Source organism: Lepidochelys olivacea (assembly GCF_965140295.1).
Source record: "Lepidochelys olivacea isolate rLepOli2 genome assembly, chromosome: 10".
NCBI classification, from domain to species: Eukaryota; Metazoa; Chordata; order Testudines; family Cheloniidae; genus Lepidochelys; species Lepidochelys olivacea.
In genome coordinates, this window is record NC_140420.1 from 34,579,075 (window position 1) to 34,600,594 (window position 21,520).

At 48.7% G+C, this 21,520-nt stretch overlaps 1 protein-coding gene across 2 annotated transcripts in view; it reads right to left on the bottom strand.

Moving 5' to 3' along the window:
* Window positions 1–993: 993 nt before the first annotated feature.
* Window positions 994–21,520, bottom strand: part of CLUAP1 (clusterin associated protein 1) — a 158,340-nt gene continuing 137,813 nt past the window's right edge. The window contains exons 11-13 of one of the 2 annotated variants that reach the window (XM_084642385.1): window positions 6,876–6,931; window positions 1,909–1,965; window positions 994–1,305 (exon numbers count right to left, since the gene is read on the bottom strand). In XM_084642385.1, coding sequence (XP_084498511.1) covers window positions 1,153–1,305; window positions 1,909–1,965; window positions 6,876–6,931 — 266 coding nt within the window. In that variant the 3' untranslated portion in view covers window positions 994–1,152. The remainder of the gene's footprint in view (window positions 1,306–1,908; window positions 1,966–6,875; window positions 6,932–21,520) is intronic. The other variant, XM_084642386.1, reaches the window with a different exon arrangement.

Consider the following 21,520-nt stretch of genomic DNA (forward strand, 5'->3'; position numbering starts at 1 on the left):
TAACTGACACATGAAGTGAATGCACTTGAGCTTTCTCTAACCTACATGGTTTCTCAACAAGAATTGCGCCTGCCTAATCTACTAAAACTTCTCAATAAAAAAGGTGATATGAATCAATGCGGAAAATACATGTATTTCTGAAACACGGGAATCTATATAAACAACACAACTTGTATAGCACGCAAGAGGACAGCAGCATTTGATAGTACAATAGACTTCTGTGGCTTTTTAGACTTGTTTATGGAAGAGAATCTCTACCCAGTTGTCGTATCGGAAGGTATCATGCAAAAAACATCCAAAGAAGGAAGGTCCTGTAAGGCACGCATTGCAATGAAGGCAAACCCTTAGACAGTTAGACAAACTTTGGACATATTTGACTGCACTCATTGCAAGAGACTACAGCCTGGTCTACATATAGGCTCAGGACTTTAACTAAAGGGCTGATGCTTATGGTGATTTGGTTCAACTGCTGCAAAGCCCCGTGACGGTGGTTCAAGAGTGGATTATTGTAGTTTTGCTTAACCCGTTTCCTGAGAGATTTAAGATAAATTACTGATATAAGATGGGTTTATGCCAATATAACAGCATCCACACAGTGTTCTGCAACGGCTTACCTCTATCAGTTTAATATCACACCTGTAGTTAAACTGGTGCGCCTCTGTGTGGTAACAAGCCCTTAATTTGGTAAGGCATCAGTTTTGGCTAAATCAATATAAAGCAGGTTTAAATCAATTCAAATGTACCCACACAAGGGTTTTACGTCAGTTGTAACCAGTTTTAGTTACACTTGTAGAGGTTTGTGTGTAGACAAGGCCTAAACGACCATTTGGTAGTGGTTTTCAAAGCTTGGAGCCCTAGTTCTAATGCTCAGATACAATCCCACTTTCCAAGAGGTTAAGTAAACAAGTTTTTAATATCACATCACTTTTAATTATCATCAGAATGAGTCAAACTTTGGGAAAGACGAGCAGGGAAGAAGATTGGCAATTAAAGTTTAACTGTCACTATGAAAATAGCTTTATTATTTATCAACTCCAAATTTCATTCCGATATAAAATACCTGCAGGACCAGCAGTGTGTTACATTCCCAAGCCTTGCGCTGTCTGAAGTTTTCATCTCAAGATGTTGAGTGGTTCCACCTCGGAAGGAGAGTCAGAAGTCATTATCACTCTCCTCCAGTGGCTCTGGCTTCCTGGCCCGGCGATTGGCCTTGCTGGGAGAGATTTCCATGCTGTCATCTTCAATGTCATCCTCATCATCATCTTCATCATCATCCAGGTCAATCTCACTATCCTCCGACTCCTCCTGTAAGAAAGCAGTGGGTACTGAATTCATGGCCAGTCCCTTCTCAAACCAGTGCTATCCTCAATGGCCAAAATGTACAAAGCCTGCAATGTACATGTCTTCTGTGTGCCCAGAAACATGGCAGGGGGGAAACCTGCACATCACCCTCTTCTGAGAAGAACTGCAGTCAGGTTCCCTGCCCATGCTGAAATTAACCAGAACCACATCCCTCCATCCTGAGATAATGACCCAGTTACCAAGAAACACACAGTGGGGTGGGGTCCAGTTTTGGATCTGGCATAGGGAGTAGTAACAGTATATGGCTTCATTACTGAGCCAACAGCACAGGCTGGAGCTGCTGATTCAGAAATGATCGGAGACTGGAGCCCTCACCATCGGAGGGAACTAAAGACACTACACAGCTTTCAGCAGCAATCTCCCACTTTGCTAGGCAGTGGCTGCTCCACCCATGCCGCTGAAGACCTCCTTTCCAGGCCCCCAGTGGGATGCTGACAATGGACTTCTTTACCGCTGCTGAATCCAGGGGGACAGCAGGACCATAGAGGGAACTGTGGAGTGCCCTAGGATAAGGGTGACGAAAGGAACCACAGGAGACAAACCCACCTGTGCCTTCGTGCTGGAGGTCTTGTGTTTACCTGGTTCGGCTTGGGCTGATCCCGCCTTGGAGACCGACAGTGGAGAGAACAATGGGAGATGGAGAAGGGAAAAACATTAAAAAGAAAAGCAAACAGAATGCAACCAAAGTGAGAGCAAGGAAAGGAGGCAGCAGTGGAAGCTGCTCACAGCTGAGGGTGCTGTGCACAATGTCTGAGCGGTACTGCAAAGCGCGATGCTACAGGAAGGGTTGCTGGGAACATGGACAGGACCTGGAAAGCCAACTCCAAACAGCATGCACAGGGCAATGGTGCCCAGAGACGTGCTGCTCACCAGTGCTAGGGGTCTGCAGGCTGTCCTGCATGACTGTCTGCCAGGAGCCAGGCTCCCTGGAAGAGAATAGAGCTTCTCCCTGAAAGGGGCATCCCAGACTGGTTGAGGGAGACAGGGCGGGGACAGAGGAGAGGAGCAGATGGGTAAGGAAACCAGCCCTGGGCTCACTTTGCTCCCCACTGCAAAGATGTTGGCCTGGGGCAGCAGGCAGCTTCTTGGAACCCATCTTCCTTCTCTGCCCCTGCAGCAGCCCCCAGTGCGCCTGGTCCCAGGAGCAGCTCAGCCAGAGCTACAGGCTCAGGAAGCAGCTCACCAACCCCGAGGTCGTGTCTCTGCTCTCGCAGCACACAGCTCAGCTGCCACAGGAGGTGCTCTGCCCTGGCACAGGCCGAGGTAGCCAAGCCCCGTGAGGATGATTATCATTATTACGGTAGCTGCCCCGCTGGGTTGGGTGCTGGAAGGGAAACCCAGACCCTGCCCTGAAGGCAATGCGTATGGGGAGTTGATAGCAGCCTTCAACTACCTGAAGGGGGGTTCCAAAGAGGATGGAGCTCGGCTGTTCTCAGTGGTGGCAGATGACAGAACAAGGAGTAATGGTCTCAAGTTGCAGTAGGGGAGGTTTAGGTAGGATATTACGAAAAACTACTTCACTAGGAGGGTGGTGAAGCACTGGAATGGGTTACCTAGGGAGGTGGTGGAATCTCCTTCCTTTGAGGTTTTTAAGGCCCAGCTTGACAAAGCCCTGGCTGGGATGATTTAGTTGGGGTTGGTCCTGCTTTGAGCAGGGGATTGGACTAGATGACCTCCTGAGGTCTCTTCCAACCCTGATATTCTATGATTGTGTGATACACAAGCAAAGCAGGCTGGGAGGCCGGGGGCACAGCCACTGGCTCCAGTGTACAGCTCTCGCCAGCTCTGTCCCTTCGCTGTGTTCTCCCCCCAGCCTGCCCTACTCTGTGGTCTGGTTCTCTCCCTTAGTAGGTTTAACCCTTCCCTTCCTTGGGTTTCCTTCTCTATATTTTGACCCATTTCTGGTTGAGGGTCTGTCCCTGGTAGAGTCACGTAGTTGTGGCTGAGCTCTGGTACCTGCTGGGGTGCTGCTCCAGGAGGAGCTGAAGCAGCTACTGCTGAGAGCTACTGGACTGAGATCTCTTGAGCTCCACGCCTGGGTGGCTGCTGGGACCTAACAGGTACCAATAGGTGGAGTGGGGTGGGCGGAAACAGGCACCAGTCGTCCTGGCCTCCCCTATTCTGTCTGGAGTGGCTACAAACAGAAAGATGAGAGAAGGACAAAAGGGAGTGGAGACAGGAGAGAGCGAGAATGAGAGAAAGCAGCCCTGCGGGTGCCTGGCTTGAGGGGCTAGGCAGCATCCCTGTCCTGGCTCAGGCCAAGAGTCCATGGAGGGAGCCATAGCTTGGCTCTGGCCAGCACAGGCTGGAGCAGAAGAAGGTAAACAAAGACAAAATACACCTTCCAGTCTGGAGGAGGACTTGTGAGTCTTGAACCCAGGTCTGTGGCTGGGCGGTGCTCCCACCAGCCAGCTTTGGCAGAGCCATGGCCAGCACACCATATGTCCTGGGAAACCCATCATGCGGAAAGTGCTGCTCAAAGCAGAGATGCCTGGCAGCTCCTCCCATAGCCTCAGATTGGTCCAGCCATTCCATTTCAGCCTGGAGGCAGTACTAGGAATTAACAAGGCAGAGCCCCGCTCTGCATCATTCCTGGCTCCTGCCTCTGTTCCTGGTTATTGAGTCTGGCTTGACGCTAGGCACTGGGCCCCGGCTATTGACTTTGGCTACACTCCTCAGGCTTGATGCCTATGGCTCTAAGCACTGGATCTGATGCCCACGCCCCAGTCCCTGACAGTCATGCAGTGATCAGCACCCTTCCCCCGCTGAAGGGATCTGGACCCCACAGGGTGCCTGGAGGAAAACTTGCTCTTGTGGGCAATGGGCTGGGAGGGGCTTTGCAAGCTTTATGGGAGAAGGAAGACTTGTTTTAGGGCTGAGGCACTGGCTTGGGACTCAGCAGACCCAGGTTCTACTCCCAACTCTGGCACTGACCTGTCACTGCCCTTCTCTGTGCCCCAGTATCCCTCCCCCTCTAAAATGGGGCTGCTATGTCTCTCCCTCCTGGGGGGCTGTGAGGATAAATCAGACACTGCAGTGATGCGGCAGAGAGCTTTCCCAAGCAGCTGCAGCCCCAGATACTAACTGAGAAGCAGCCCAAGGAGTCCTAGCCCCCAGCATGCTGTGAGAGGGCTCTCTCTTTAGATGGCTCCTGCGTTCTCCCTGCTGCAGCAACAGGCCCGCACCAAAGCTCACTCAGCTCCCAAGAGCTGCCTCACAGTGAGTGGCTGTAAGTGAGGTGAGGTATCCAGCTCACACATCCATGCCCTATGCCTGGAGATAATTACGCTTCCTTCCCTGGATACTGCTGGTACCAGAGAGAGTTTGTACTCCTCAGACAGCCAGACAGGGACTGGTTGGAGACAAGGTATTCAGGGAACTTGTCACCTGCCAGCATCCTGCACAGGAATGTGGGTGTCTCTGGCCCAAACACAGAGAACGAGTCATTCCCCAGGAGGCAGAAAAATGAATTTAAACAAACCAATTCAAGCCAGAAGCGAATCGTGGAGCAAGGCCTGGTGAATTCCTGCCTAGACAGAATGTGAGGCACTTCACTCTACTGGGCCCTGAGCAGAAACAACACTGGGAGCTGGTCTGTATAGCTATGGCCTCAGACTCCCTCATCATCACAGTATCTAAGCATCCCCAAAGCTATCAAACACGCCTCGAAAAGGGATAACCCTTCTCCCTTCTCCTCTGCTGGCAGGAGAGACTGCTTGTATAGCTCAGTTTGGTTGGGGTGTGTTGGGGACAGGGGACAGACCTTCTGTGGGGAAGCCATAGCAGAGATGCATTTTGCATTCAGCTGTGAATGTTGGGAGGTCCCCAGTCATTCCTGTCTCTGGGGGCAGTGAGTTCCACAGTGTAGGTCCCACCCCATTTTAAATTCTGTCACCCACACTCCTGTGCCTGAGATCCTGGTCATGGAGGGAGAGGTGTCTCTTAGGTAGACAGAGCCAATACCATAGGGGGGCTTTGAATGGCAGGACTGAGACCTTGAACCAAACTGTTCAATGGAGAACCAATGTGGTGTGCCAGGACATTATGCTTACTAGAGCTGTGCTGCTAAGCAGGTGGTCTACTGCATTTCGTGCTAGTTAGAGCTTTGTCAGGGCATGTCACTTCATTCCTGGGGATACTGGGATGCAGTAACCAAGCCTACAGGTCACAAATGCATGGATCACAGGGGCAAGTCTGTGGGTCCTGTGAGATTCAATCCTACTGCTCCAAGTCCTGAACCCTGAGGCTCCCACTGTTAATCTTTGCCAGGCTGATAATTCACCATTAGTTCCTGCTCTTTGCGCTCTCTCTCTCTCACTCTCTCGTAGGCCCTTTCTGATTCATGACAGCTCCTTCCTCTCACACTGGGCAGGTTTCCTTAGCAGCCTCTGGGGAGGGGCTTTGCCAAAAGCTTTTGGAAAGTCCAAATATTTATAGCAAAGAAACGTCACCTCTGAGAACCTTATACCAGCTTTAGTCTGAGTGAGTCAGAGCAGTGCTGAGAGGAAGATCTACGAATGGCAGAGCAGGCAGAGCCCCACTGCTGGTTCTGGACAACAGGGCTCTGCTTCCTGCCATTAGCAGCCTGGTCCCTCTACCTTGGACTAGCAGCACTGCACAGAGCCCATCCTGCCATTCACCAGCAGAATGACAGCAGAGGGCAGGGCCCCAGCTGACAGGACACGCTGGTGGAGGACACCAGCTAACTAGACCTTAAAGGGGTGAGTGGAGCAGCTAGAGTGTCTGCCTGCTCCCAGATGGGTCTTAGGTGGGGGTGCTTTGATCCCTAGCATGGCCTGTCTAGCCTCTAGTCACCAGGGTCAGCCTTCACCATCCCTTCCCTGGCCCCATCTCCCTTCCAACAGCAGGGGGTAGAAGGCAGAAGCAGCTCCCCATCCAATCTCCTGGCTGGGTAGCAGGACTGGGAGAAGAAAATCACAGCACAGTCCCCTCCAGTCACCCTCCAGTAGCTTGAGGGCAATATTGTTAGACTCCTTTCTCCCCCTAGAACAAGCCATTTTTCGGGTCTTAAAGAGCCATGGTGGGATTTTCAAAGCAGCCTAGGGATACAGAGACACAGCTTCCATTTAAATGAATGTGCCTACATCCCCTCAACTCTGTCGAAAATCCCAACCCCTCCCTGCACCCCACTGTTGCCTCAGGCTCAATGGCTGGCCAGAAAAGAAATGGGTGGGGCTAGGAGTTTCTAGCACAGACAGGAGATCTGTCATTACTAATGAGGTACAGAATGGAGTTAGGGCAATGGAGAAGTAACAGAGACTAAACAGGCTAAATAAAGAAAACAGGGAAACAACATGCAGGAGAGAGAGGGTGTGGGGGTGTGTAAGGTGAGGATGAGAAAGGAAATGGGGGGAGAATGCCTGTGTGATGAAGATTTGTCAGGGGAACACTGCCATCTAGTGCTGTGGTAGCAGGTCTGTCACTGCAAAGCTCCATCAGTGATGGACAGGCCAAGATGCCCTGCAGCCCACACAAGATCTTTTCCTACTTACATCATCCTCTGTGTCTCCACCTTGCATTGTCCCCACGATCCGTTTGTTGGGTCTCCCTGGGCAGCAGAGAGAAAAACACAATGAGAACATGCCCACCCCTCCACTTCATTAACAGAGAGCAACTAAGGAGCTGCTCTGTGAATAAATAACCCTTGGGGAGATAAAGCTCATGGTTTGCTCTCTAGGGCATAATGATGCACCATCATCAAGGCAAACTACAGCAGGGTTGCACCCCAATGCTCCTTCAATGCCACGGGGCTCAGAAGAAGGTGTGGGGGGTTATTATCTGCTTACTCCTCATCTCGTTAGCTTGATTCATGGTGGTTACTCTCCCTATGCCTTATCGTTAAGGCTGCGAGTTTGTGACTGAGGTCACGGATGTCACAGATTCCATGACTTTCCGTGACCTTTGTGACTTCTGCAGCGGCTGGTGTGCCTGGGTCAGGGGCAGCTCAGACCTGCAGGCACTGCCCCCACAGCTCCCATTGGCCGTGGTTCCCGGCCAATAGAGCTGTGAAGCCAGCGCTCTGGGTGGAGGCAGCACACAGAGCTGCCTGGCCACACCTTCGTCTAGGAGCTGAGTGAGGAGGATGTATCTGCTTCTGGGGAGCCCCCCCATGTAAGCGCCGTCCAGAGCCCTCCTCACCTCATCCTATGCCCCAACCCCCTCCCACACCCAAACTTTGCTGCTGCTGGGGGGGGGAAGGGGAGGTGCAGAGACAGGTAGGGAGCCTGCTGGCCCCACCAACCCCCGTCCCCAGTACCAGCGGGGGTCCCGGGCTGTGCGCCGCCATCCCTCCCCCCAATAAGCACCCGGGCCACTCTCCCCCCACACCCGCAGTGCCCCCAGGCAGCCCCTCTCCCCCAAGTTTTAGTCAGAGGTATATAGTAAAAGTCACGGAAAGGTCATTTTTGTTTACTGCCCATGACCTGTCCGTGACTTTTACTAGAAATACCTGTGACTAAGCCTTACTTATCGTTAATAAAGTACTACGCCACCACCACCACACACATATCCCTTGATGGCTTCAGAAACATTTTTTCTCTTGATCTAGATTTTTACACCCTAATCCTCATTGTGCTGTTACTTTATTTTAGACATTGGTGTGCTGCATGGACTCTTTTAAATCTGTGCCATTTAGCAACTGGCCAGGTGAGGTGGCCACCAGCAGCCATATTCTAACTCCAAATCCTGTCTTTCGCTGACGTTTTCAGCTCCAATGGCCCATCCATTTGCCAAGTCCCCACGCAGTGGTTGCTGAGATTCGTATTTATACAGCATCATGTGTGCATGGTGATTTGAAGACAAAGTGATGCTTCAGTTATTTTTCATGGCCACACAGAGCATGTACCACATAACCACTGATGGAATGTACATGCAAAGAGCATGCTAAGACCTAAATTACAGCAGTGAGACATGCTGTGTGCGCATGTATGCATGTGTGCGCACAGACGTGCGTCTGTAACATGCCTTTTCTGCAGAGTCTGAATTTTCTCTCACACTGGTGAGAATCTGGAGTAACTCCACTGAAGTGAAGTTACGCTGGTGAGTCAGGCCCTGTGTTTCCATGGCTACCTTATACCAGTGCAACTGTTCCACAGGTTGGGTCACACATCCCATTATATAAAATGGCTTTTCTTGCCACACATAATGAACTCTACAGTAATCTCCCGCTTGCTGACACGCTTGCAAGGAAGCAGCACTCTAGTTACACACAGCTCAATCTGTTTAGTTTATCAAAAAGAAGATTGAGAGGTGCTTGATTGCAGTACATGAGTATTTTCCAGGGGAGAAAATACTAGGTACTTGTCATAAATATCAAGGGAAGGGTAACCACCTGTCTGTATACAGTGCTATAAAATCCCTCCTGGCCAGAGGCAAAACCCTTTCATCTGTAAAGGGTTAAGAAGCAAAGGTAACCTAGCTGGCACCTGACCCAAAATGACCAATGAGAGGACAAGATACTTTCAAATCTGGAGGGGGGGGGGTCACAAAGGGTTTCTCTGTCTGTGTGATGCTTTTGCCGGGAACAGATCAGAAATGCAGCCTCATAACCCCTGTTAGTTAGTAAGTAATCTAGCTAGAAATGCGTTAGATTTCCTTTTGTTTAATGGCTGGTAAAATAAGCTGTGCTGAATGGAATGTATATTCCTGCTTTTGTGTCTTTTTGTAACTTAAGGTTTTGCCTAGAGGGATTCTCTATGTTTTGAATCTGATTACCCTGTAAAGTATTTACCATCCTGATTTTACAGAGGTGATTCTTTTACCTTTTCTTTAATTAAAATTCTTCTTTTAAGAACCTGATTGATTTTTCATTGTTAAGATCCAAGGGTTTGGGTCTGTGTTCACCTGTACAAATTGGTGAGGATTCTTATCAAGCCTTCCCCAGGAACGGGGGTGTAGGGCTTGGGGGGATATTTTGGGGGAAGACGTCTCCAAGTGGGCTCTTTCCCTGGTCTTTGTGTAAGACGCTTGGTGGTGGCAGCATACGGTTCAAGGACAAGGCAAAGTTTGTACCTTGGGGAAGTTTCTAACCTAAGCTGGTAAGAATAAGCTTAGGGGGTCTTTCATGCAGGTCCCCACATCTGTACCCTAGAGTTCAGAGTGGGGAAGGAACCTTGACAGTACTAAAGGGCTCTTCAGAGAAAGGCATAATAAGAACCAATGGAAGCTAAAGCCAGACAAATCCAAATTAGAAATTGGGCACACATTTTAACAACGAGGGTGATTAACTACTGGAACAAACTACCAAGCGAAGTGACAGGTTTCAGAGTAGCAGCCATGTTAATCTGTATCCGCAAAAAGAAAAGGAGTATTTGTGGCACCTCAGAGACTAACAAATTTATTTGAGCATAACCTTTCGTGAGCTACAGCTCACTTCATCGGATGCATGCAGCCTCTGTATGCATCTGATGAAGTGAGCTGTATCCGATGAAGTGAGCTGTAGCTCACAAAAGCTTATGTTCAGATAAATTTGTTAGTCTCTAAGGTGCCACAAGTACTCCTTTTCTTCAAGCGAAGTGGTGGATTCTCCATCTTTCAATGTCTTCAAAACAAGACTGCATGCCTCTCTGGAAGATATGCTTTAGGGAAACACAAATTATTGGGCCCAGTACAGGGGTAACTGGGTGAAATGTGATGGCCTGTGAAATAAGAAGATCAGACTAGATGATCCCTTCTGGCATTAAACTCTACGAGTCTATGAAAAAGCCATAAGCAGGATTTAATGGAGAGGACTGAAAACATTTTGACATAAAACTCTCAACTACAGGAAAGCTCCCAAACACATGTCCATTCTTAACAGCGGCAGTTCCTGCTGTCTAGGCAGCACACGGTTACACTGTATGCAGAAATATTCTGTTCATGATGTCTAGCAGGAAAATGTTACCTCCTGACTAAAGTCTCAGAAAAAATGACTGGGAAGCTTCTAAGGCCTGCAGATCCACATCTCTACCCAGGTTCTTTGTACCTCAGATTCATTTATTCAGCAAACACATCCAGTAGATGATTCATCCCCCAAAATGCATCCTGAAAGGCTCCCTCTATGTACCTGGGGTGGAAGAAGTTAAGTGGAACAGTATATATGGCAGCTTTAAGGTGTTTAGTACAAGCTCTCGTTGCTTTTCAACTCCCCAGGTGCAATCAATGAAATACAGATGAATGCTACACAGTTTTGTGGCATTTGCCTGGCTCTGGGAAAAGGGCATAAAGGAAGAAATGGTTACTTACTGTAACTGAGGTTCTTTGGAATGTGATGCAGATGTGTGTTCCACTTAGGTATATGCACACCCAGCGCGCCGGAGACTTTTGCCTACCAGTACCCATAGAGGGGCGGTGCACGCACCTCATGGCTGTGGCCCCACCCCTGGCTATATGAGGCAGTGCCGCCCCGATCCCCCCAGTTCCTTTGCATTGAAAGCCCATGAGAAGAGACTCTGATGCAGAGGGGATGGAGGGTGGGTCGTAGAACACATGTCTGCATCACACCTCGAAGAACCAGAGTTATAGTAAGTAACCATTTCTTCTTCAAGTAGATGCAGATGTGTATTCAACTTAGGTGACTCACAAACAGTAGAATAATAGAATCATAGAATATTAAGGTTCCAAGAGACCTCAGGAGCTCATCTAGTCCAATCCCCTGCTCAAAGCAGGACCAACCCCAACTAAATCATCCCAGCCAGGGCTTTGTCAAGCCGGGCCTTAAAAACCTCTAAGGATGGACATTCTACCACCTCCCTAGGTAACCCATTCCAGTGCTTCACCACCCTCCTCGTGAAATAGTGTTTCCTAATATCCTACCTAAACCTCTCCCACTGCAACTTGAGACTACTGCTTCTTGTTCTGTCATCTGCCACCACTGAGAACAGCCGAGCTCCATCCGCTTTGGAACCCCCCTTCAGGTAGTTGAAGGCTGCTATCAAATCCCGCCTCACTCTTCTCTTCTGAAGACTAAGTAACCCCAGTTCCCTCAGCCTCTCCTCGTAAGTCATGTGCTCCAGCCCCCTAATCATTTTCATTGCCCTCTGCTGGACTCTCTCCAATTTGTCCACATCCCTTCTGTAGTGAGGGGACCAATCCAGAGGCGGTGCTCGGAGTCTACCGCAGTACGGATCGCAAGACCACCCTTCCAAGGCCCGTGTCCACTCTGGAAGATGCAGTAATAGCACAGTGGTCCATAAACATGTAATGACAACCATGTGGCTGTCCTGTGAATGTCCAGTATGGAAATGTCATTGAAGAAAGCTATCAATGTTGCCTGAGCTCTCATGGAGTGAGTCTGTATTCGCTGAGGAGGCATAGCGGAAGCTCTTTCATACTCAGCCTTGATACATGATGTTATCCATCTAGAGATGGTCTGTGCAGAGACCGCTTGCTCCTTCATGAGGTCTGCATATGACACTAACAGGCGAGACGAAACACGAAATGGTTTAGTCCGGTCTAGATAAAAGGCTAGATACTGCCTGACAGCCAGAGCATGAAGGTGCTATTGTTCTGAGGAAGAGTGCAGCTTAGGGAAAACACAGGTAAATACACCATCTGCTCCAGATGAAACTGATGATTGCAGTGTTATCTTATCCTTAGAAAAATGAGTGTAAGGTAGCTCAGCCATTTGGGTCTGGAACTCACACGCCCTTCTTGCCGAAGTGAGGGCAATCAGGAACACGGTTTTCTGAGCCAGAAGGGGCAGCAGACAGGATGCAAGGTGCTCTTATAGAGGCCCTATCAGAGCCACCAGAACCGTGTTTAAGTCCCACAAGGGAACTGGTTCTTGGACTGCAGGATGTAAGCGGAGAAGGCCCTTCAGAAATCTTGTCACCATGGCATTGGAAAAAACTGACTTCCCTTGAATTGTGGGATGGAACATTGAAATCTCTGCCAAATGCACTCTCAGCAAATTGAACGTGAGGCCCGATTACTGAAGATGTAACAGGTACTCCAAGATGTCCTGGATGGAAGCCTCTGTCTGTTGAGTCCCGTGAGCAGAGAACCTCTTCCACTTTGCTAAGTAGGCTGTCGAAGTGGAGCACTTCCTATTGTTGAGAAGGACTTGTTGGACAGCTTGCGAGCACTGCTCTTCCTCTTCATTTAGCCAGGCAGCAGCAATGCCGTGAAGTGCAGGGAGTTGACTGCAGGGTGGAGGGTGTGACTGCGGTTCTGAGTGAGCAGGTTGGGATAGAGAGGAAGTGATATGGGAGGCTGACTTTGTTGAGGGTGTGAAAGTTGAGAATCAGAGGGGTAGCAATGTTAGTCTGTATCCACAAAAGCAATGAGGAGTCTGGTGGCACTTTAAAGACTAACTGAGTTATTTGGGCACAATCTTTCATGGTTTTTTTAACCCACTGTAGTGGGGTGGCTGCCCCACTCCTATACTAGAGGGGGCTCCAGCAGGCCAGAAAGGCTGTGCGGGTGGGCGGCCAATCAGAAAAGGCCTGCTAGGGAGCCAATCAGAGGCTGAGTAAGAGATAGCCAATCAGGCCCAGGCTCAGCCCTATATAAAGGCTGCCCAGGAAGGGAGCAGGCTGTCTTTCCCAGGCCTTCAGAGTGTGAAGGTCCCTCTCCTGTGTGAGGACACCACACCACACCACACCACACCACACCACACCACACCACACCACACCACACCACACCAAGCAGAAGGAACTCCAGCCCAGTATCTGTCAGGCTGCAGGCCCCGAGGGAAGGGCTGGGCTGGTGCAAAGGGGACGAAGGGGAAGCGACCCAGGGAGAGAGGCAGACAAAGGGAGAAAAAGAGGGCAGAAGGGCTGCCACCAAAGGGTCCCTGGGTTGGGACCCAGAGTAGAGGGTTGGCCTGGGTCCCCCTTTGCACATACACCCAGCTGTTGGATGTGATGATACTGGACTGCACCAGACCCCTGGCAAAAGGGGTTAGACTTTGGGGTGTGGTTGGCCGCTGTGGCTGGGCGAAGTGAAAGACTGCTGATAACCAACCCTCCTCCCCCCCAGAAGGGGGTGAACGAGGACTAGGGGGCACTGCTGGAGGGCAGTGTCTTGAAGAGGATGCTGCAAGAAGGGAACAACACGGGTCCAGGGGCCAAGAGAGGGCGAGAGACTGATGGGACACCACCAGTGGAGGGTGCTCCACAATGGACTGAGCTAATTCCCTGACGAGTCAGCAGGAGGCGCTGTGGTGGTGAGTCCCAACCCCATCACACCCACTAACAGATTTATTTGGGCATAAGCTTTTGTGGCTTTTTTTTACCCACAAAAGCTTATGTCCAAATACATCGGTTAGTTTTTAAGGTGCCACCAGACAATTCGTTGTTTTTAAGGTTGAGAATGGGTTTCATCCCACTCTTGGATTTTGGTATCAGGAAGTACTCACAGTAAAAACCATGGCCCTGGTGTTCTGGCAGAAACTCCTCCATCACTCCCAACTTCAACAGAGAGCTGACCTGCTCAATGAGCAGTGTCTTATGAGAGGGGTCCTTGCAGATATGGAAGACAGGTAAGAAAGAGGCATGGAGAGGAACTGGATTGAATAGCCAGCTCTGACAGTGTCTAGGACACAGCTGTTGGAGGTAATAAAGTCCCAAACACACACCTAAATGGAATATATATCTGCATCTATCTGGAGAACAAATGTATCTTCTATATTCAGCTTGTCTGCAGCTCAACCTGAGTGTGGCAGCTCCTATTCACATAGCTTGGAGCTGCAATTCCTCAGGGGCAGGCTTTACTGAGGGAAGGGAATTCTCCGGAAGAAGCTGGAATATTCCCTGCCTCTCTGTGGATACTCAGAGAATGAAAGGCCTCTTTCACTTAACTTGATCAGTGACAGTCTTCTTTTGGGATTCCCCATAGCAGTTTTTCTCTTCATTTGTCCTCTGTACTATTACTGGGGGCACTAATATGTTACCCAAAATCCTAGGCAGTCCCAGTCCCAAACAGAAAAGCCAAATTCACCACTAAGAGCTATGCATATATAGCAGAGGAAGCAGAACTTGACCCAGTGTTTTTTCTCCTTGGTGAGAGGTGACCTGCAATCTTTTCCTAAAAAGAAAAGGAGACTCTGCCTTGCTTTGCTGAATACAGAAGGCCTGAAAGGGTTTCTAAACTTGGGTGGGGACGCTGGTATGATATCTGCTTGCTTCTTACCTTGGAAATATGAGGAATGTCAAACCTGTTCAGAGATGTCTGTGGTGAGCTCTTGTACTTTAGGTGAAAGGGCAAGGAGTAGAATCTCTGACTTCCTTTCAGCCAAGTCTTCATTAGACACTGGAGTTAACTCAGTGTTAACAAAAACCAAACCAAACCAGAAGTCTGACAAAAAACCCAGACCCCATTGCTCAGATTCCACTTTCTTGTTATCACTAGCCCTCTAGCTGCCAGAGACTAGCCCTCCGGGACAGAAAAGACTTGATTTGTAATGTGAAAAATCAACAACTTTAAAACAAACCCTTCCAGCCTTATTCATGCGAGAAGCATAAGGGGGCACACTTGCTTCCTTTTGCAGGTCACCCTAAGAGCTCCCAGAGTCAGGCTTTGTCTTGGGGTGGTGAGATATTGCATACAGTGCCTTTAAAACAAGAAGGTTTTCTCTCCATCCCATGTCTGCTGGAGCGGAGACAGAGAAAAGGTAGCAAAACAAGAGAAGCCCTGGATAGGCTGTGCTGGAGTCACTATCTGAAGGGAGCCTTTTTTCCTGCTGTAGGGACCATCTGTATAACATAACCTAGGCTAGACTATGTAGCTCTGGAAGAGCTGCCTCAACCTACTAGACATACTTGTTTTCTCCCAACCTGTATTGTATATTGAATTATAAAATGATAGGTAGTCATAGACATATAACCCACGGGCTTCAGTGGAAGAAAGAAGAGGGAAACGCTGTGGGTGTGATTTTTTTGCTCCTCCTTACATTCATGTAAATCAGGAGTAGCTCCATTAAGTCAATGGAGTTACATTTCTGCGACATTGGAGTGGGATGAGAATCAGGCCCTGTGACACAATTTCTGGAGACTGTCTGATCCTGAAGAGGCGAGGGCGAGGGTGCTCAGTACACTGAGCATTAGCAAAAGTGAGATCTTCCAGGTTACTAGAAGAGTCTCTACAGTGAAGGGAGCATATTTTAAAATTCAGATATTTAAAATCAACTCTGTGTGTAAGCCTCCGTAGGGGAAGTAAGAGGGGCTGATAGAGGACACACATACATTTTACTCATGTTCCTGAGGAGAGCCTGAAAATAGAGGGCTTGTGTCTGAAGAACAGGGAGAGCTGGCACGTACGGAGGCGTATGCCACTTGCAGTTAACTCAGTTCAGCTCAGTTTAGCCTGGGGTTTCAGGGCCTGCTCTGGAGTTTAGTACTCACTGATTTACTCCTGCCACAGAGGTTCACATTGCTTCTAAATGAATGGAAGTTTGCTGGGTTTACTTACAGACAACGTGAGTTCAGCAGGGACAGGTTGTACAAAGTGATAATTGGGTATAATGCTAGTAATGAACATGCTGTTATTCACTGTGCCTCTGGATTCAGATTGACTTGCTCTGTAAAGTATGTAGCCACTGAGCTATTGGAAATGAACGTGTATCCAGGGTTTCACGCTTCATGCATCTGCAGTTTTCCCTCTGCGTGTGACTCTTGCTGCAGCTGGCAGAGTAATAGCGTGCACTGTCTACACTGGACATGTATTAACCCCTATGCCCGAGAACAAATGGATATAAACTGGCCATCAACAAGTATAAGTTTGAAATTTGAGGGTTTCTAACCATCAGGAGTAAAAAAAAAAAAAAAAATAAGGGGGAGTACTTGTGGCACCTTAGAGACTAACAAATTTATTTGGGCATAAGCTTTCGTGGGATAAAACCCATTTCATTGGATGCATGCAGTGGAAAATACAGTAAGAAGAGAGATATCCACAGAGAACATGAAAAAATGGGTGTTGCCATACCAACTGTAACAAGACCAATTAATTAAGGTGGGCTATTATCAGCAGGAGGAAAAAAACCTTTTGTAGTGATAATCAGGATGGCCCATTTCAAACAGTTGACAGGAAGGTGTGAGTAACAGTAGGGGGAAAAATTAGCAAGGGGAAATAGTTTTTACTTTGTGTAATGACCCATCCACTCCCAGTCCTTATTCAAGCTTAATTTAATGGTGTTCAGTTTGCAAATTAATTCCAGTTCTGCAGTTTCTCGTTGGAGTCTGTAATTGAAGTTTTTTTGTTGAAGAATTGCGACTTTTAGGTCTGAAATTGAGCGACGAAGGAGGTTGAAGTGTTCTCTGACTGGTTTTTGAATGTTATAATTCTTAATGTCTGATTTGTGTCCATTTATTCTTTTGCATAGAGATTGTCCAGTTTGGCCAATGTACAAGGCAGAGGGGCATTGTTGGCACATGATGGCATATATCACATTGGTAGATGTGCATGTGAACGAGCCTCTTGTGGTGTGGCTGATGTGATTAGGTCCTATGATGGTGTCCCTTGAATAGATATGTGGACAGAATTGGCAACAGGCTTTGTTGCAAGGATAGGTTCCTGGGTTAGTGTTTTTGGTGTGTGGTTGCTGGTGAGTATTTGCTTCAGGTTGGGGGGCTGTCTGTAAGCAAGGACTGGCCTGTCTCCCAAGATCTGTGAGAGTGGGAGATAGTTTTCCAGGACAGGTTGTAGATCCTTGATGATGCACTGGAGAGGTTTAAGTTGGGGGCTGAAGGTGACGGCTAGTGGTGTTCTGTTAGTTTCCTTGTTGGGCCTGTCCTGGAGTAGTTGACTTCTGGGTATTCTTCTGGCTCTGTCAATCTGTTTCTTCACTTCAGCAGGTGGGTATTGTAGTTTTAAAAATGCTTGATAGAGATCTTGTAGGTGTTTGTCTCTGTCTGAGGGACTGGATCAAATGTGGTTGTATCTTAGAGCTTGGCTGTAGATAATGGATTGTGTGGTGTGGTCTGGATGAAAGCTAGAGGCATGTAGGCAAGTATAGCGGTCCGTAGGTTTCCGGTATAGGGTGGTGTTTATGTGGCCATTGCTTATGAGCACTGCAGTGTCCAGGAAGTGGATCTCTTGTGTGGACTGGTCCAGGCTGAGGTTGATGGTGGGATGGAAATTGTTGAAATCATGGTGGAATTCCTCAAGGGCTTCTTTTCCATGGGTCCAGATGATGAAGATGTCATCAATGTAGCGCAAGTAGAGTAGGGGCATTAGGGGATGAGAGCTGAGGAAGCACTGTTCTACGTCAGCCATAAAAATGTTGGCATACTGTGGGGCCATGCGGGTACCCATAGCAGTGCCGCTGATTTGAAGGTATACATTGTCCCCAAATGTGAAATAGTTATGGGTGAGGACAAAGTCACAAAGTTCAGCCACCAGGTTTGCCGTGACATTATCGGGGATAGTGTTCTTGACGGCTTGTAGTCCATCTTTGTGTGGAATGTTGCTGTAGAGGGCTTCTACATCCATAGTGGCCAGGATGGTGTTTTCTGGAAGATCACCCATGGATTGTAGTTTCCTCAGGAAGTCAGTGGTGTCTCGAAGATAGCTAGGAGTGCTGGTAGCATAGGGCCTGAGGAGAGAGTCTACATAGCCAGACAACCCTGCTGTCAGGGTGCCAATGCCTGAGATGATGGGGCGTCCAGGATTTCCAGGTTTATGGATCTTGGGTAGAAGACAGAATACCCCTGGTCGTGGTTCTAGGGGTGTGTCTGTGCAGATTTGTTTCTGTGCTTTTTCAGGGAATTTCTTGAGCAAATGGTGTAGTTTCTTTTGGTAACTCTCAGTGGGATCAGAGGGTAATGGCCTGTAGAATGTAGTGTTAGAGCTGCCTAGCAGCCTCTTTCATATTTTGACCTATTCATAGTGACAACAGCACCTCCTTTGTCAGTCTTTTTGATTATGATGTCAGAGTTGTTCCTGAGGCTGTGGATGGCGTTGTGTTCTGCATGTCTGAGGTTATGGGGCAAGTGATGCTGCTTTTCCACAATTTCAGCCCGTGCATGTTGGCGGAAACACTCTATGCAGAAGTCCAGTCCGTTGTTTCGACCTTCAGGAGGAGTTGGGTCAGATGGTTGGGTTGTATTTCTAGAGTTCAAAACCACTTCTGATTTTGAAGACTTGGCAAAGAATTAGGCTGTGATCTGCAAAGGAGCTGAAGGTAGGTGCCCAAATCCCATTGACTGTCATGGCAGTTGGTCACCTAACTCCCTTAACATCCTCTGAAGTCCCAGACTAAGTCTCTAACCCTTGTGTCTCTAGTACTGGGGAGAGATGCCCCATTAAAAGAACTGGGCTGTTGTGATTTACTGTACATTTCTCTGTGTTTTCTACGCACTGTGTTCAAATATCTTTTAGGCACAGTTGCATGAAGGATCCTTCCTAGTCTTCAGTAAATAATGTGATGAATATGTAAATATGAGATCAGCTGGAACAGGTACATTGGCTTCATACTGTGGACTTTAACAAACTGCCTAATTAAATGTTAATGGAGCCCTTCTGGTCTCTCAGGCAAATACTACCACTTAAAACGGGTGGGCAAACTATGGCCCGTGGGCCACATCCGGCCCCTCCGGGCTTTGGATCCGGCCTGCAGGATTGCCCCCCATGGTGCTGCAGGCCCCGCACCAGCACCATGTCCCTGGGGCTCTGGGGTGGAGGCTCCGTGCATTGTCCTTGCCTCCAGCCACCGCTCCCCACAGCTCCCATTGGCTAGGAACGGGGAACCATGGCCAATGGGAGCTTTGTGGGAGGTACCTGGAGGGATGGCAAGGGCAGCGTGAGGAGTTCTGGGCCCCCCATCCCTCAGGGGCCGTGCAGGGCCGTGGTGCTGGCTGCTTCCCAGAGTGGTGCAGCGTGGGGCCAGGGCCTGGTGCGCGCCACTGCCACTCCGGAGCCACTTTAGGTAAGCGGTGCCGGGCCGGACCCCGAAGCCCTCCTGCACCCTGCCCTGAGCCCCCTGCTGCACACCGCACCCCTCCTGCACCCTAACCCCCTGCCCTGAGCCCCCTGCTGCACCCCAACTCCCTGCCCTGAGCCCCGTCACACCTCGCACTCCTTCTGCACCCCAACCCCCTGCCCTGAACTCCCTCCCGCAGTCCGCACCCCTGCCCTGAGCCCCCTCCTGCACTCTGCACCCCTCCTGCACCCCAACCCCCTTCCCTGAGCCCCCCATACACCCCGCACCCCTTCTCTGCCCCAATCCCTTGCCCTGAGCCCATTCCTGTACACCGCACCCCCTCCCACACCCTGCACTCCCTCCCACACCCCAACCCCCTGCCCTGCATACTATTTCCCCACCCAGATGTGGCCCTTGGCCCAAGATGTTTGCCCACCCCTGATTTAAAACAACAGCTTGAGGCTGCATTTACCGAGGGAACTGACTGGAAAGACTCCACAGAGCTCTTTATGAGTCTTGGGTCCAACACTTACATTCTGTGGTTATAAAAACAATAACTGTCATCCCTCCAGGGAATGGACATGTGAAAAAAAAAAGCCACATGGAGGCTCAGCAGAGTCCAAGTGACAGGTGCCATTTTGTCTCTAACTCAGGCTGTTTGTCCACTTCACCCCATGACAGGGGGGCAGGTCTGCCCTCTGGTGCATTTGTCAAAGTACATTCAGTTCCAAGGGTCTGAATCTGAGAGGTGTTGAGCACTTGAAAATCCTGTCAACTTCAACTGGAGACAGAAGTGCTCAATACCTTTCATGATCAGGTCCCAGATGCCACAGTCATTAGCATTCCAAAAGCACACAAATAGTATTAGATTTGTGAAAGTAGGCACCAAATAATAATAATGCTTAGCTCTCATGTAGCACTTTTCATCAGTAGATCTCAAAGTGCTTTACAATGGTCAAGATTTTTACACCCATTTTACAGATAGGGAAACTGAGTCACAGAGAGGCTGTTTCTTGCCCAAATCATCTGGCAGAGTGGCAGACCTCAGCTGCTGAATTTCTAGCATGTTCCCTTCTCTCCAGTCTCACTAAGGTGTGAAGAAACTACAGATGGGCCATTAATCTAGTGGGGGGAAATCCAATAAGGAATGCCCAACAGCTGTCTGTTCCTTGTTTAGGTTCTCACAGGTTTCCATGGATTTTCTCCTGCTTTTCAAAACATGAAAAAAAATCTTATTTGGGGTATTTAATAATAATCCAGTTCTTACTGACTCTCTAGGTCTTAAAGAAAAATACAGCTCTGAAACCAAAACTAAGACTTAACCCGGGAGAATCTGGAAGTGCATGTACATTAGAAAGGCATCAGGATCAAAGATTTCTCATAGTATAGCTGCACTATACAGTGGTTACATGCTGCTCAACGTGCAGTCCCTCCCGTGAAATCGATTGGTAATGAGATTAGGAATGATCCGTGCAGTGCAGCCACCACCATGCTTATGTAGAACTGTTACGGGCAAGTCAGACAGTGGACATACACAGACATGGGGACCAGGCTCTCTGACCCCTGCATGCACCGCCAGCCAGAATCCGCCTCTTAGGTTTGATTGTTATATACTTAGTTTCACATGCTCCTGTAAGATGCATTTTGCTTTCTGAATAAAAAGCCTTTTCTCTTTTCTCTTCTGCAACGTTTCCGTACTCATCCTTGCTAGGACTGTGTTAAACAATGTAGCTTTTCACAAGAATAGATTTTCTCCAAATACACTGGTTAGCTTGTCAGCCAACACACCATTATCACAGCAATCCCACACACAGCTGCTGGAATGTTAATATGCTTTAGGAAATCTGGATCTCTTAGTCTTTGACTTTGCATTAATAAAGACCATCCTCCCACACCAAAAACCAAAGCAGTCTTGGGTTGCTATAGCCTAAGCTGTCGAACCTCATCCCCAAATATAAACACAGAGGTGATATTTCTATAGTTGGGATCTCTTCAATTCCTAGAATAGAGAGCAAGAGCTATTGAACTTTGGGCACACTCCCCAAGCCATCTGGATAACTGGGCTTCATTAGCACCCTGGATAAAGTTGCTGAGAGAACTGACAGCACTGAATAACAGTTGACTTAATGCAATCAGGCTCTCTCATGCAGCTCTGTAAACACAGACCATCTCTGTCTGAATCTGTAGCATTTCCATTACTGGGCTATTCCTGAGCACAAACCATCAACATGTGTCACATTCTGTAATGGTTTTATTACATGGGCCAAAGTTAAGTTAGAAGCTTGACTAGACTCAGGACTG